Consider the following 14,015-nt stretch of genomic DNA (forward strand, 5'->3'; position numbering starts at 1 on the left):
TTCAGAGTTTCTTCTGACATCCGTTTTGGTCTTTTCTTCCTCTTCTGTCTTTGTAATGACCGTTTACACTCTTCCTGAATGATATCTTTGACATCTGGTTGATGCTGAGTAATGTTTCCTTAAAGGAATAGCAGAGCAATGATTTTTGTTTTCTTCGTGTATAACATATTGAATTTTTGCCTAATTTCTGAGTTACTTAAATTTGTTTTAAGTCCAGAAGCTATTTATTTGTATAATAACATATACAGACCCTTGATTTTATCTCATCTAAAATTCATTTGAGTGGGTTCAGGGTGAATTCTAGCACTGTGCTTGATCTTTTAAGCCATGTTTCCTCAGTAGATGTCTCAGGTTGCCAGTTTTACAATCCAAATACTTTGTTGAACAGACTACCTGTTCATACAGGAGCTGCATTGTTGTATAGCCTCATTCCTTCCGATGGGTGTGGAGCAGGATTAAAGCACACTTTATAGGGGTTCTAATTGTAGATGCCTAATTGAGTTGATGAATAGTAAATGCTTGAAATTTAAACACACACACACACACACACACACACACATAAACCTGTTTCAGAGCTGATCTGCATGACAGAACAAATGCCTCACAGGTGTTGAATGCTTAAAGATAAAAGAGTAACCTTTCCATATTTCCCAAGAATTTTCTTTTGAAGTTTATATGGATTTTCTGTCTCATTGTTTCTTTTCTTAAAATGGTGCATGGCAAGAATCCATTTCATCTTTCGCTGCACTTTTCACTTCTGAAAATAGACTTGCGTTTTAGAAATTGGCTAAAATTTAAAGCAAGATTATCTGTCATCAAGTAAATTTGTACACACTTTGGAGAAGGGCATAAGAGAGAAAAACTGCTGACTCCAGTATTTAGCTTAGTAGAGTCAGAGATATTCTTTTCCTAATTCTTCAAGAATGAGTTCATACTTTGCTATGCACTTTTAAGGTCTTTTGCATTTGTCATCAGCTCCTGAAAAGAAAGAATATTCTTAGGGGAAAAAATAGATAAGTGGAAATGCTGTCTTAAAAAAATCAGAAGGTCCCATCAGTTTTGTATGAAATCATTTTGTGTGTGTATGTACGTGTATGCATATACTTAGTTCTTTGCAAGTTTATGTGACCACCACCAAGAATCCTATGCACCACACTTTTCAATTAATAGCTGCTTTCCTTTCACCTCACCACTCTAGCTCCTGACCACCAATGCTCTCTACTTTATCCCAATTGCTGTAATTTTACTATACCATTTCAACCTATATGCATGCAGAACAGATTATCCGGGAGGCCAGGCTCTGTGAGGATAAATGTGGCATCAGGATTGGTGGAAGATCCATTCACAATCTGTGTTATGCAGATGACACAATCCTGCTTGCTGAAACTGAGGAGAGCCTGAAGCACTTGGCTTTAGACGGTCAAGGAGACAAAGATTCTCATCATTGGGGCAATTGGCAGCATCATTATGGATGGTGAAGAGATTGAGATTGTTCACAGCTTTAGTTTGGTTGGTTCTACAGTCAGTACTCTCGACACCAGCAGCCAGGAAATTAAAAGACGTATTGCGATGGGAAAGTCTGCTGTTAGGGACCTCCCTTAGGGTACTGAAGAGTAGTGATATCACTCTGGAGATTAAGGTACGCCTGATACAAGCCATGGTCTTTGCAGTCACTTGATATGCATCAGAGAGCTGGACAATGATTAGGGAGGATAGAAGGAGAATTGATGCCTTTGAGCTGTCGTGCTGGAGAAGAGCATTTGAGTGTACCGTGGACTGCTAAGAAAACAGATTCATCCTGGAGAGTGTTAAACCAGGCTGCTCCTTGGAGGCAAGAAATCTGAGGCCTCGTCTGACATACTTTGGACATTTTGAAAGGAGGGACTGATTCTTGGAAAAGGGTGTCATACTTGGGAGGGTCGAGGGACAGCACAAGAGGAAAAGACCCTCTATGATGTGGATTGATTCAGTGACTCGGGTAATTGAGGTGGGTGTGTTAGAGGCAATGAGATTGGCACAGGACAGAGCAGGGTTTCGACAGCACATAACAACAAAACAACAAGAATGTTATGTAGATGAACTCTAGGATGAAACTCTTTAGAAATTGACATTATTATTATTATTATTATTATTATTTCTTTTTATTGTTATTGTTATTCAGTATGATTAAGTTTCTTGAGCTCCATCTAGGTTGCAAGTGTAAATAGTTTGTTCCTTTTTGTTACTGAGTACTAGTCCATGACATGAATATATCATATTCTAGCAACTTGATTTGAGTAGTTCCTGGTGTTTTGCTTTTATGACATAAAGGTGCTGTAAACATTCATGAAGTCTGGGTTTCCTGGCATGAAATCATTATCACCTGAGGACAACAGCGAGAGGTGCCCCTCAGTATCTGTGTGACTTTCAACTTCATTCATAGTTAGCACTATGCAGAAAATGATAGGTTTGTTATTTTTTATAATGTAATTATACACTGTTATTTGTGTAATTAATAACATAATTATACAAAGTTCTATTTGTGTAATTATGTTCAAAAGATTGTCCTGCATTAAGCATATAATAAATAGCCCTCTTTTTAGAAATTATAAATTCATTAACTGTTTCTAAACATATCACATGGAAAACTTTTTGAAATTTTTTAGTTATTAGAATCCAGAGACAAAGCTGTCGAGGTCAAATAGAAGATAATTTTTTTTTCCTTCAGTAAATCAATCAGCTAATAACTATTTTAGAGAACTTTGATGGCTTAGTGCTAAGGAATTGCACTGCCACTGAGAGGTACATGGTTCAAATCCTCCATCTGTTCCACAGAAGAAAGTTGAACATTCTCCTCTGGTGTGATTTATAGCCTCTGAAAATCCACTGGAGAGTCAGCTGTGGGTTGGTTCCTACTTGAACATACACAACAACAACAAGAAGCAATAACTATAAAAGGGGGGGGGAAACTGTCCCAAATAAGAAAGATTCTTGAGTGCCTAAATTTCTAGGCATTTTTTTTGTGGTAAAAATATATCACATAAAATTTTCCATTCCCATATTAACTTTTTTATGTGTACATACAGTTCAGTCTCGATTATTGTTGTGCATCCATTACCACTCTTTAGTTTCTGAACTTTTTCTTCATTTCATACTGAACCCATTAAGCAATATCTCCTAGCCTTTATTAACCACTAATCTATTTTCTGTAATTGTACATTTGTTTTAGGTATTTCATGAGTGGGACGGTACAGTATTTATCCTTTAGTGTCCAACTCATTTCACTCATTCTAGTATTTTATCAGAGTTCTTTTATATCATAGCATGAACATAGCATATGTTTGACCACCATCCCTAGTTAACAGGATGTATTAAAACATCAACAGTTTTATTTTTTAAAAGTAAGTGTTCCCAATTGGAGAATTTATGAATTGGGTGATGGCAGTAATTTAGGAATCAGCAAAAACTAGAATTTCTTTTGCCTTTATTATTGTTGTTATGTGCTGTCAGGTTACCCACAACTCATAGCTACCTTATGAACAGTAGCTCTGAAGCCTTCCCTTTCCTGAGCCAGTCTTAACTCCAATAAACCTATCCTCATTGTCCTATTTACATATCAATCCATCTCATCCAGGGTCTTCCTATCCTGTGCTGTCCCTCCACCCTTCTGAGCATGATATCCTTCTCAAAGGATCAGTCCCTCCAGGCCACATGTCCAAAGTATGTGAGATGGAGCTTCAAAATCCTAACCTCCAAGGAGAAACTTGGTTTCACCTTCTCCAAGACAGACCTATTTGTTTTCTTGGCAATCCATAGCAAGACTCTTCTCCAGCACCACAACTCTAAAGCATAAAATCTTTTATCCTCCTTAATCTTTATCCAGCTCTCTGGTGCATAGCAGGTAATTGAACACCATGGAATGGATTGGGCGTACCTTAGTCTCTATACTGACATCATTGCTTCTCAGTATTCTGGAAAAATCCCCGACAGCAGATTTACCTAATGCAGTTCGCCTTTAGATTTCCTGTCTGCTGGTCCCAAAAGTGTTGACTGTGGAGCCAAGCAAGCTGTGATTGTTAACAACTGCATCTCTTCTCCATCCATCTTGGAGATGCTGATTGGCCCAGTGATAAGAATCTTTGTCTTCTTGATCTTGAGCTTCAAGTCATATTGAAGACTACAGTCCTTGACCTTCTATTGCAGGAAATAACATAAAAGATATTCAGTTGGAAATAATTGAAACATTTGACTAATTTTTGGAGATGTCTTATTTTTAGCGTATATTTGTGTATGTTTTAAGATTGTTTTTTAATCTGGGTGCATAGACTGATTGATAGTCTGCATTTCGAGTGTTGCTCAATGACCTTTTTGCCTCCCTTTTAATGCCTTTAATTACTGGATTAACTTCTCTAGTATTTTTGTATACATGGGGAGCTCTAATGGAGTAGTCTGTAGGAAGGTTGCCTAAAGACCATCCCTCTCATGGTGGTTTTGAATCCTTGGAAGAAAGACAGTCTCCTCTCTTGTGATTCACAGCCTCTGAAACTTAATGGTGAGTCAGTTGTGAGGCAATTACATATGACGCAGTGGCATTGAGAACTCAAGTGGTTCTGTCACACTTTATGCATATCCTTGTTCTGAGCATTTTTATACTTTGAATTTTATTCTTATGGTAGAATTAGAATTCAAGAAGTGAAAGATTGCTATTATCACCCTTGGATACAAATTCCTGTGTATTATTTCCAACTAATGGTGATCATGTATGTCATAATAGGACTGTGTGTTCCATAGCATTCTCAGTGGTTAATTTTTTAAAAATTTTTTAAAAATTATTTTTGTGTGTGTGTACAGTCAAATCAGATCTGACTAGTACAGGAGGAGATTGTCCTTCCTTCTCCATCAGAGCATCTGGTGGATTCAAACCGCGGACCTCTGGAGTTGCAGTGCAGCTTCTTGCCACTAGGCCACCACAGCTCCCAGTGGTTAATTTTCAAGGAAAAATAACTAAGTCTTTCTTGTGAAGTACCCCTTAGTGGACTAGAACCTCCAAATTCCTGGTTAACATGCAAGCATGTTAATTGTTAGCATCACCCAGGGAGTCCATAATATATATTGTTAAGTTGCTTTCTAAAACAAGTATACTTTCCCAGAAAAGGATGGGAATCTTAAGTTTTCTAAATTTTTTATTGTGATTTGAGTGAAAATTTTCAGAGCAAATTGGCTTTCCATTTAACAATTTGTAAACACTGTATTTGTGACATTAGTTACTGTCTTCACATTGTAGCATTAGTCTTCTAGTTTTGTTTCTGTTTCTTAATTGTATTAATCCTTCTTTCCCTTCCTGTCTTTTAAGCTTTTTGATCTTGTGTAGTGATTGAATGTTCTAAGGAGTGCTTGCCTCCTTGATATTATATCACTTTAGATCACCTTATGGGCCTGTCTCGTTTTGCTGGAAGTGGAGTCAAATGGAAAGGAGATTTAGTCTAAAAACATTTTTTTAACACAACAGAGATTTCTTGTTTTCTTTGTGTTTATTGCTAATTATATTCCTATATTTTCATATTTGTTTAATGACAGTTGAGGTAGTATTCTGTCTTATCCATAATCTTTCTTGGCCATTTTATTACACTTACCCTGCTTTCTTTGCATTAACTGCCTGAGTCCCTTGGTAGTAGTTCTTTTAATGTTTTGTTTTCTCTTTTAATATTTTTTATGTCAGACTCAGTTGTTAGCTCTTGTCAAGTCAGCCCTGCCTCATGTAGTCACCCCGTGCATAACAGGGGAAACAATGCTGTGGTATCACCAGGATCGGCAGTGTACTTCTGTGTTCCGTAAAGTTTTCAGTGACTAATTTTCAGAACTCTGGTGGCCTAGTGGCAAGAAGCTGCACTGCAATCCCAAAGGCCATTGGTGAGAATCCACCTGCTACTCCATGGAAAAGGATGAGTAATCGCTTTCATGCGATTAATTGCCTCTGAAAACCTGCTGGAGGGTCAGTTATGGGTCGATTCTGACTTGGTGGTACACAAAAACACAACAACAACAACAAAATCTTTGTTTTCAGTCTGTCTTAGTCTGGAACCTCTTATGAAACCTTTGCAGCATCATAGCACCCTGCAAGCTCCCACTGGCATGTAGGTTGTAACAGTGCAGGGTGTGCATGGCCTCTCTTAATGGAAGGCAAGAATTCTATCACTGAACCACTGTGGCCTTCATCAGACTAAAAATAATAATAAAAATGTAACTTGAGCTGAAGTAGTAATGCCTAAGGTAAGTATTTTTCTATGAGCAATTTTGCTCTTGGTCAAGGACTTCCTGTCACATCTTAATTTAATCCTAGAAGATTTTGAGCCTAAATAAGCAATGTTGCTATTAGCATATACATAGGCCATGTTAGGACATGGATCTTCATTTATATGTAGTAATTATATGCTTATCCATGCTATTAGAAAGGAAATCACTCTCAGTAGGTGGGTTACTACTTGGTTGGCATATAATAGATCATGAACAATGTGGCAGATAGACTTTTAAGACCTGAGGGTAATGAGTAAAGGGAAGTGCACTCTTCATACTAAAAGGGCTTATTTTGTAAATGAGAGGTAAAATGAAATTCCTGAGTAGTGTAGCATTAGAAGTCCAGTGCTTTGGAAGTGGTAAAATGTATAAATAAAATACTGTTTTGTTTTGTTTTTAAATTTTCAGGTTTACAAGTAAAAGTCAACAAACTGAAAAAGGAACGAATTTTGTAAGTGTCAGTATATAACGTTGACGTCTTTTAAAGGAATTGATTCTTAGGTCCTGTTACACCTCAATATTTTGTTTATAAGAAAATTAGCTTTACTTAGAATGGATCTTAAATAATTGACTCCTTTTTAAAAACTTTTTAAACTAAAGTGCATAACTTTGAATTTTAAGTTTATCTCTAGTTAATATGTGTTTCTTTTTAATGTCACTTTTACGTGTACACATCTTTTTCCATGCAGTTTTTAAGACTTGAGCTGATCTGTAAATTCATTCTGATCCATCTGTCAGCAGCATTCTTTTCTCATCTAAGAGCTCAAAAAACTCATTCCTGTCATGTCCATACTAAACATAGCTGACCTTCCAGTGGGGTTTTCAGATGGTATAAACCATCTTGAGATTGCCCATCTTTCTCACAGGGAGCAGCTGGACGATTTGAACTGCCAGAGTGGTACAGTGCCGTAGCTCCCCACATACTACACTCTTTGAAGTAAGAGAACACTACAAGAAGGATAATGTGACTTTTATAAGTTACAAAATAGACATTACGTGGATATTGAGATATACTTACTCATGGTCTTCAGAACTTCCGCACATAGGAATCTGAATCAGGTTTTACAGCAGAATATAGGTAATAAACATAACAAAAGTCATTGTCAGCGAGCTAGTGCAGTTGCATTTGCTTTGTGATCTCTACCTTCAGCCTCAGTTACTTTAGGTTTGTGAAGTGTCCAACACTAACAGAAAGCTGGTTACTAGTACCTCATCAGACACACCCAATTGTTTTAATCATTATTTGAGGGCAAGAATGATGAGACTTCGTCTCACATACTTTGGGCACGTTGCTCGGAGGGGCTGTTCCTTAGAGAAGGACATGATGCCAGGAAAGGTGAAGGGTCGGTGAGGGAGAGGAAGACGAAGATCCTCAACCAGGGGGATTGACACGGTAAATGCTACAACGGGTTCTTGTGTGTCAGCAAGTATGAGGATGATGCAGTGGTGCAGGTTAGAACAGGGTTTCCAATCTTTTGTTCACAGGGTCACTATGAGTCATACTCAGTTCAACAGCACCGAACAACAGCAGTGTGGAAAATCATGTTAGACTTAGATTCAGAAATATAAAAGAATTTTGAAAAGTTTTGTTTTCAATAATTTTGTGAGTATTCTTCGCTGAGGGAGCTCTGCTGGCCTAGTGGTAAGAAGCTGCACTACAGTCTCAAAGGCATGTAGTGCAAGGCTACCAGTTGCTCCACAGGAAAAGGATGGGCATGATGTATGATTAACTGACTCTGAAAACCTGCTGGAAGGTCAGCTATGGATCGGTTCTGACTCAGCGATACACAACAACAATAACAACAACATTCTTAGCTATGAACACTTTTAAATCCTTTTCAGTATTGAAAGTGTGCATTTTCCAACATTAAAGCTGTTATTTTAAACACCCTTAAGAGAGGCTACCACAGTGCTCCCAAGCACAACGGCAGTTGAATTGTGATGTTTTGCACTGGCTCAGGCAGTGTTTCACTCTTTTGTATGAGGGCTTTCTGTGAGTTGGCACCCGTTAGCAGTACCAAACAACTATAGAGTAACCACCTCTGTTTTTCTTCTAAAACTATATTTTAAAAAACTCATTTCTGACAACCTTTTATGAATTCCAATTCTTACTGGGTTTCTGAGACTATAAAAAGTTAAGGAAAGGTTTACACACTGATGGGACCATTTTTGAATGGTTACCATGGATGAACAGGCAAGGGGAGGGGAATGAAAATCAATAAATAGGTGAAGGGAAAGGATATACTATACAATTAAGGGTTGATAAGAATTCTCAATAACATTAATCTGTTGTATTTTAGTGTTATAAACCAAAATGTGTATGAATGATGGAATGAAGAGCTCATTTTATTAATATATTCTCAGACAAAATTAAAAAGAAAATCTTAGCAGGAGAATACTGCTCATCTTTCTCCCTCAGAGCCTTTGGTGTATTTAAAACATCAGAAACACACAGCCATTTGGTTAGAAGTGCAGCACACCACCAGAGCACTTGTTTCTTTACTTCTAAAGGAAATTTAATAGGCATATTTTGGTAGCATATTTAGGTTGCATAAAAGACTGATTTTTCAAAACGGATTACGCCTCCAACATAAAACAAAATTCCTCACACCTAGGCCAGTAGGCAACATCGTGTTAGATGGAGAAAAGATTCAAGTTGTCAAGGGTTTTATTTTAGTTGGATCTACAATCAGTACTCAGAGGTTGCGGCAGTCAAGGAATGAAACAATATGTAGACTGAGCAAATTTATTTCCAAGGATATCTTTTTAATTCAGGGATGTCAGAAGATGAAGGTGCTCCTGACCCAAGCCATCGTATATTCAGTTGCTTTATATGTGTTTGCAAGTTGAACAGTGAATAAGGAAGACTGAAGAATTAATGCCTTTGAATTGTGGTGCTAGTGAAAAAGAATTGAAAATCATCATGGACAGTCAGAAGATCAAACACATCTGTCATGGGAGAAGTGTAGTTAGAGTTAGAAGTAAGCAAGTTTGGGAATGCTGTCAGAAGCCAGTTCTTGGAAAAGTAGTCAGTAAAAGAGAAGGCTTCATAAATATGGATTGACATGTTTACAGCAACAGTGAGTTTATGCATAGGAGAGATTGTGAGGATAGCACATGATTGGCCAAAGTTCCTCTTGTACATAGGTTCCTATTGTATATTGCTATAAGTTGGAGCTGATTTGACATCCCAGAGCAACAATGCTGATTCTGTCACTTTGTAAACCTTTCTTTGGCTTTTTATAGTCTCTATGCAAAAGCATTTGATTGTGTAGATCCTAACAAACTATAGCTAACCTTGAGAAGAATGAAAGTTCCAGAACACTTCATTATGTTTCTACAAAATCATCTGCAGTGCATCTGAGAACTGGACTGTGAATAAGGGTGACAGGCAAAGAGTCCATATATTTGAGTGTTGGTGTTGGAGTAGAGTGCTAAATATCTCATGAACTGCAAAGAGAACAAATTTTTAGAGAAAGTGAAACCAGAGGGCTCCTTGGAGGCAGAGATGGTGAAGCTATATTTTACATACATTGCTCAGAGAGACTGTTCCTTAGACAGAGACATCATGCTTGCAAAGGTAGAGGGTCGGCAAAGGAGAGGAAGACCCTCTATGAGATGGATTGATAATGTCTGCGGCCGTGGCACAGGATAGGACAGATTCAGATCTCTTGTTCATAGACTCATTGTAAGTTGTACTTGACTCAACAGAACTAAACAACAGTGGCAATGATGGTTTTTAATATAAAGATATGTGAATAGATAAAGATCTATCTTAATGTGTGTGAGTATACGCTTAGGCTTGGTCCATTGATGATATATAAGTACTTAAAACTCAGCAGCAGTTAAGTGTATGTAGAGCCTGCACCTTGAATTTTTTTTTTTTTTTTGGCACCTTGAATTTTGAAACAGTGTTCACCAATACAAGGAATCAAGGCTCTTTAGAGAGATGGCAGATTCAAAGGCTGTGATACAGAAAGTACAAAATAGCATCATATGGTGCCATAAAATAAGGAAGTGTCTCCAGAATGGAGGATCTACAAAGAAGAAAGAGTTCCTAGACCAGGTGGATTGACGCAGTGACTACTGCAAAGGGCTTTTGTGTGTCACGAAGCGTGAGGATGGCACAGGATAGAACAGGGTTCAGATCTTTTGTTCATAGGGTTGCTATGAGTTGTACTTGACTCACTGACACCTAATGACAAAACCCACCCAAAATAATGCAGGATTGTTGAGGAGATATAGGTAACAACTCCATAAAGTTCCCAGTGGCAAAATCTAGTACAGCTTAGTAGTGAAATAATAATTCTAGTAATGGATTATAACACATAAAATAAAGTTAAACCTTAGTGGAAAATACATGAATAAAAGAGAGGAGACTACTCTTTCTTAAGATAATTATGATTAGTAAATGTGGAAAGAATGATGAATATAGGAAATCACAGTTTGTCACATACCACAGCAGAAATTGTTGCAGGCAAGATCATCAAGTGGAGACTGAAATGGGTAGATGAAGAAAAGTGAGAATAAAGTATTTGGATAGTCTTACAATCTCTTCCCCAGATTTTATCCGTTACAAAGGGGAAAAGAATAATACTACAGTGGAAAGAATGAACAAACTCCATCTCAAGCAAAGGAGCTAAGTTAACATAAGTAATGACTCCATCAGCCTCATGCTCCTCCTGAAAGATGGTCTGAGAAAGGCACAGCATCATTATCATATTTTTTTTTCAAAATGCATAACTCAAACATCAGACACACCCAAAACGAGGGAGAGTCTACGAAATAATTGGCAAGATCATGAAGAATAGAAAAGATGTGGCTCTGCTAATTTCTGACCTACTGACACTCAGTGCTCTCTTGAGTTTGATAGTTTGCTACAATGACTCAACAGAGCATTATACTTACTCTTAATAGTTTTATTATAGCAAAGATGAAACATATGAAGAAATGCATACAGCAAGATGTAGAAGAATTCCCAACATGGAACTTCCGTCTTCCAAAGTGAGATGTGTTACCCTCCTAAATACATGGAGCTTCCTTGCCTAGAGCCTCTGTTGTTGTTGTTTCGTGCCATCAAGCAGACAGTGACTCATAACGAACCTATCTTTGAACAACAGCTGTGAACTCTGGTCTGTCCTGCACCAGTTCATCGTTTCTGACACACCTACCTCACCTTAGTCATTGAGTCAATCCATCTCATCCAAGGACTTTCCACACTTCCAAGCATAATGTCCTTTTCCAAGGACTGATCCCTCTTTGCAGCATGCCCATAGTATGTCAGACAGAACTTTAAAATCCTTACTTCCAAGGAATAGCCTGGTTTCACCCTCTCCAGGATGAACCTGTTTGTTCTCTTAAAAGTTCATGGTATATTCCGTATTCTTCTCCAGCACCACAGCTCAAAAGCGTCAGTTCTTCTGCCATCCTTAGTCATTGTCCAGGTCTCTGATGTCTCATTATTGGTCACGGATCGGATGAATTACACCTCCTCCCCTGAGGTCTACTTGTGTCACAGACTGGTCTTTCTGGCACTGCCAGCCCCACCTCAGTCACCTACTTAGCCTAACCTGGCAAATCTAAAACCCTCTAGATACCAGAGGTAACTTCAGACACTGAGCAAAGGCCAAGGTTATCACCACAATCAAGGACAAAGATAACATCTCTGGATAATGTTGATACCTCCCTGACCTGCTGATTTAATTTACTTATCTCTTTTCCTGTCAGTGATGTTCTCCATTCTGGCCGCTTGAACACAGTCACTGTGATACTTGCTTGTTGTGGCACGCTGGTTCACCACCCTCATCTGATTAGTTAGATTTTCTAGACCCTTGAGAGGAGTTAGAGGAGAGGTTCATATCACAATATTGTCCTGTATTTTCAACTTCAAGATAGTGCAGAAAATTCCAATTAGATTTTTGATGGGTTTTATTAGAATTCAAATATATACATATTTTCTGTATTTAATGTGTATTTTTAAAATGATGGAGTAAATTTTGCCATAAGCTTAGAAGGTCTACTACATGAAAATTTGAGATGTCTTTGCTCTTTTTCTGATAATAATAAACATTTAAAGAGGAGTTATGTGCCCGTGCTATTTTATATACAATATATACGTTAATACTTAAGTCTTTGCAAATGTGTTATAACGTAGGTATTATTGTATCTACATTTTGGGGGGTGCACAGATTTACTTGAGCCAGGTCATTTGGTTCAAATAAATTTGACTGGTAAACAACAGAGCTGGCATTCAGACCCAGCCATCTCAGGTGGTGGTGGTTGTTGTATAGCTGTTGAGTTAGAACCAATCCATAGCTGATCCTCAAGCATATTTCCAGAAGCAGTAAATCCCACAGAAGGAGATTGCCCACCCTTCTCCAGTGGAGCAGCTGGTGGATTCAAACCACATAGCTTTGTGCTGGCAGAAAAATCTTTACTATAAGTATTACCATAAGTAAAAACTTATAAATTTGAAAGTACAGGCATCTCTTAATTGCAATTAGAGATGGTATGAGTAGACATGCCTATGTTTACATTAACAAAAGTACACAAAAAACAGAGTGTACATTTTTATATCTGTTAACATAATGTTGAGCCAATGCTGGTGTCAGAATTCACTCTTGTATTCTAGTGGTGAATAACAAATGCTGGTTACTTAGGCTAGTTCTTTTTGAACTCTGGTGGCTTAGTGGCTCAAGGAGTTGCGCCTGAACCCAAAGGCTTGTGCTTCAAATCCACTGACTACTGTGAGGAAAAAAGATGGGCATTTTCTTCCCATGCAGTTTACAGCCTCTTAATACCCATTGGAAGGCCAGCTATGAGTCAATTCCAATTCAGCAGTGCTTAACAACATCATAGTGTATAGCTGGTGGTCTAGTAGGGAAGGAGTTGCTCTGCCAACTCAAGAACATGCAGTTCAAATTCATCAGCTGCTCCAAAGGAGAAAGATGGGCAGTTTTCTCTTGTGTGATTTATAGCTTCTGAAAAACTTGATAGAGGATCAGTTAAGAGTTCAGTTCTGCCTCAAAGGCAATGAGTTGCTGAGTTGTATAGTGCATGATAGTACCACCAAGGAAATTCTGATATGATTGGAACTTGGATAAACAAGCAGTGTCAGCTTTTGTTTCCATATAAGAAATTAATTATATGTAACTGATGAGACTTGACATTGGAATTCTTTATAACAAAATAATTTTATAAGAATATTTTTTCTTCTCCCAAAAATTTTATTTCTTTGCTTTTAGAGATGCACAAAGACTTGAAGAATTTTTCACCAAAAACCAACAACTGAGAGAGCAACAGAAAGTCCTTCATGAAACCATTAAAGTTTTGGAAGATCGGTGAGTCTAGTACTTAGATTTTTCATGTAACATTACCATTCTTTTTAACTTATAATCTGTTTTGTGATTGAAAGTGAATTTCCCCCCCTTCAATTCTATCATCTTTTAGTACGTAGTTCATAAAGTAATACGTTCTTGGGTTTGAGGTTTTTTTGTTGTTGTTTTGGCTTTGGTTTTTTGTTTGGTTTGGTTTTTATTTTTTTTTTTATTAAAACAAAAATAATCACATCACTTTATACTTGGAATGGTATCTTTACCTGATGTTTGATGTAGGATGGGGTTAAATGTGATGGTGTTATTAATTAGGTGCCATTGAGTTGTCTCCAGCGCAGTGTGTGCACAACAGTTCAGACCCTGCACCATCTTCATAATCTCTGCTGTGTTTAAGCCCTTTGTAGCAAT

General features: G+C 37.7%; 1 protein-coding gene across 1 annotated transcript in view; it reads left to right on the forward strand.

The window, feature by feature from the left end:
* RBBP8 (retinoblastoma binding protein 8) overlaps positions 1-14,015 on the forward strand; it is a 99,881-nt gene that overhangs the window by 10,978 nt on the left and 74,888 nt on the right. The window contains exons 2-3 of the mRNA XM_006901064.1: positions 6,680-6,724; positions 13,518-13,613. Coding sequence (XP_006901126.1) covers positions 6,680-6,724; positions 13,518-13,613 — 141 coding nt within the window. The remainder of the gene's footprint in view (positions 1-6,679; positions 6,725-13,517; positions 13,614-14,015) is intronic.

Source organism: Elephantulus edwardii, unplaced genomic scaffold (genome assembly GCF_000299155.1).
Source record: "Elephantulus edwardii isolate Elephantulus edwardi_28Jun2011 unplaced genomic scaffold, EleEdw1.0 scaffold00307, whole genome shotgun sequence".
Classification (NCBI taxonomy): domain Eukaryota; kingdom Metazoa; phylum Chordata; class Mammalia; order Macroscelidea; family Macroscelididae; genus Elephantulus; species Elephantulus edwardii.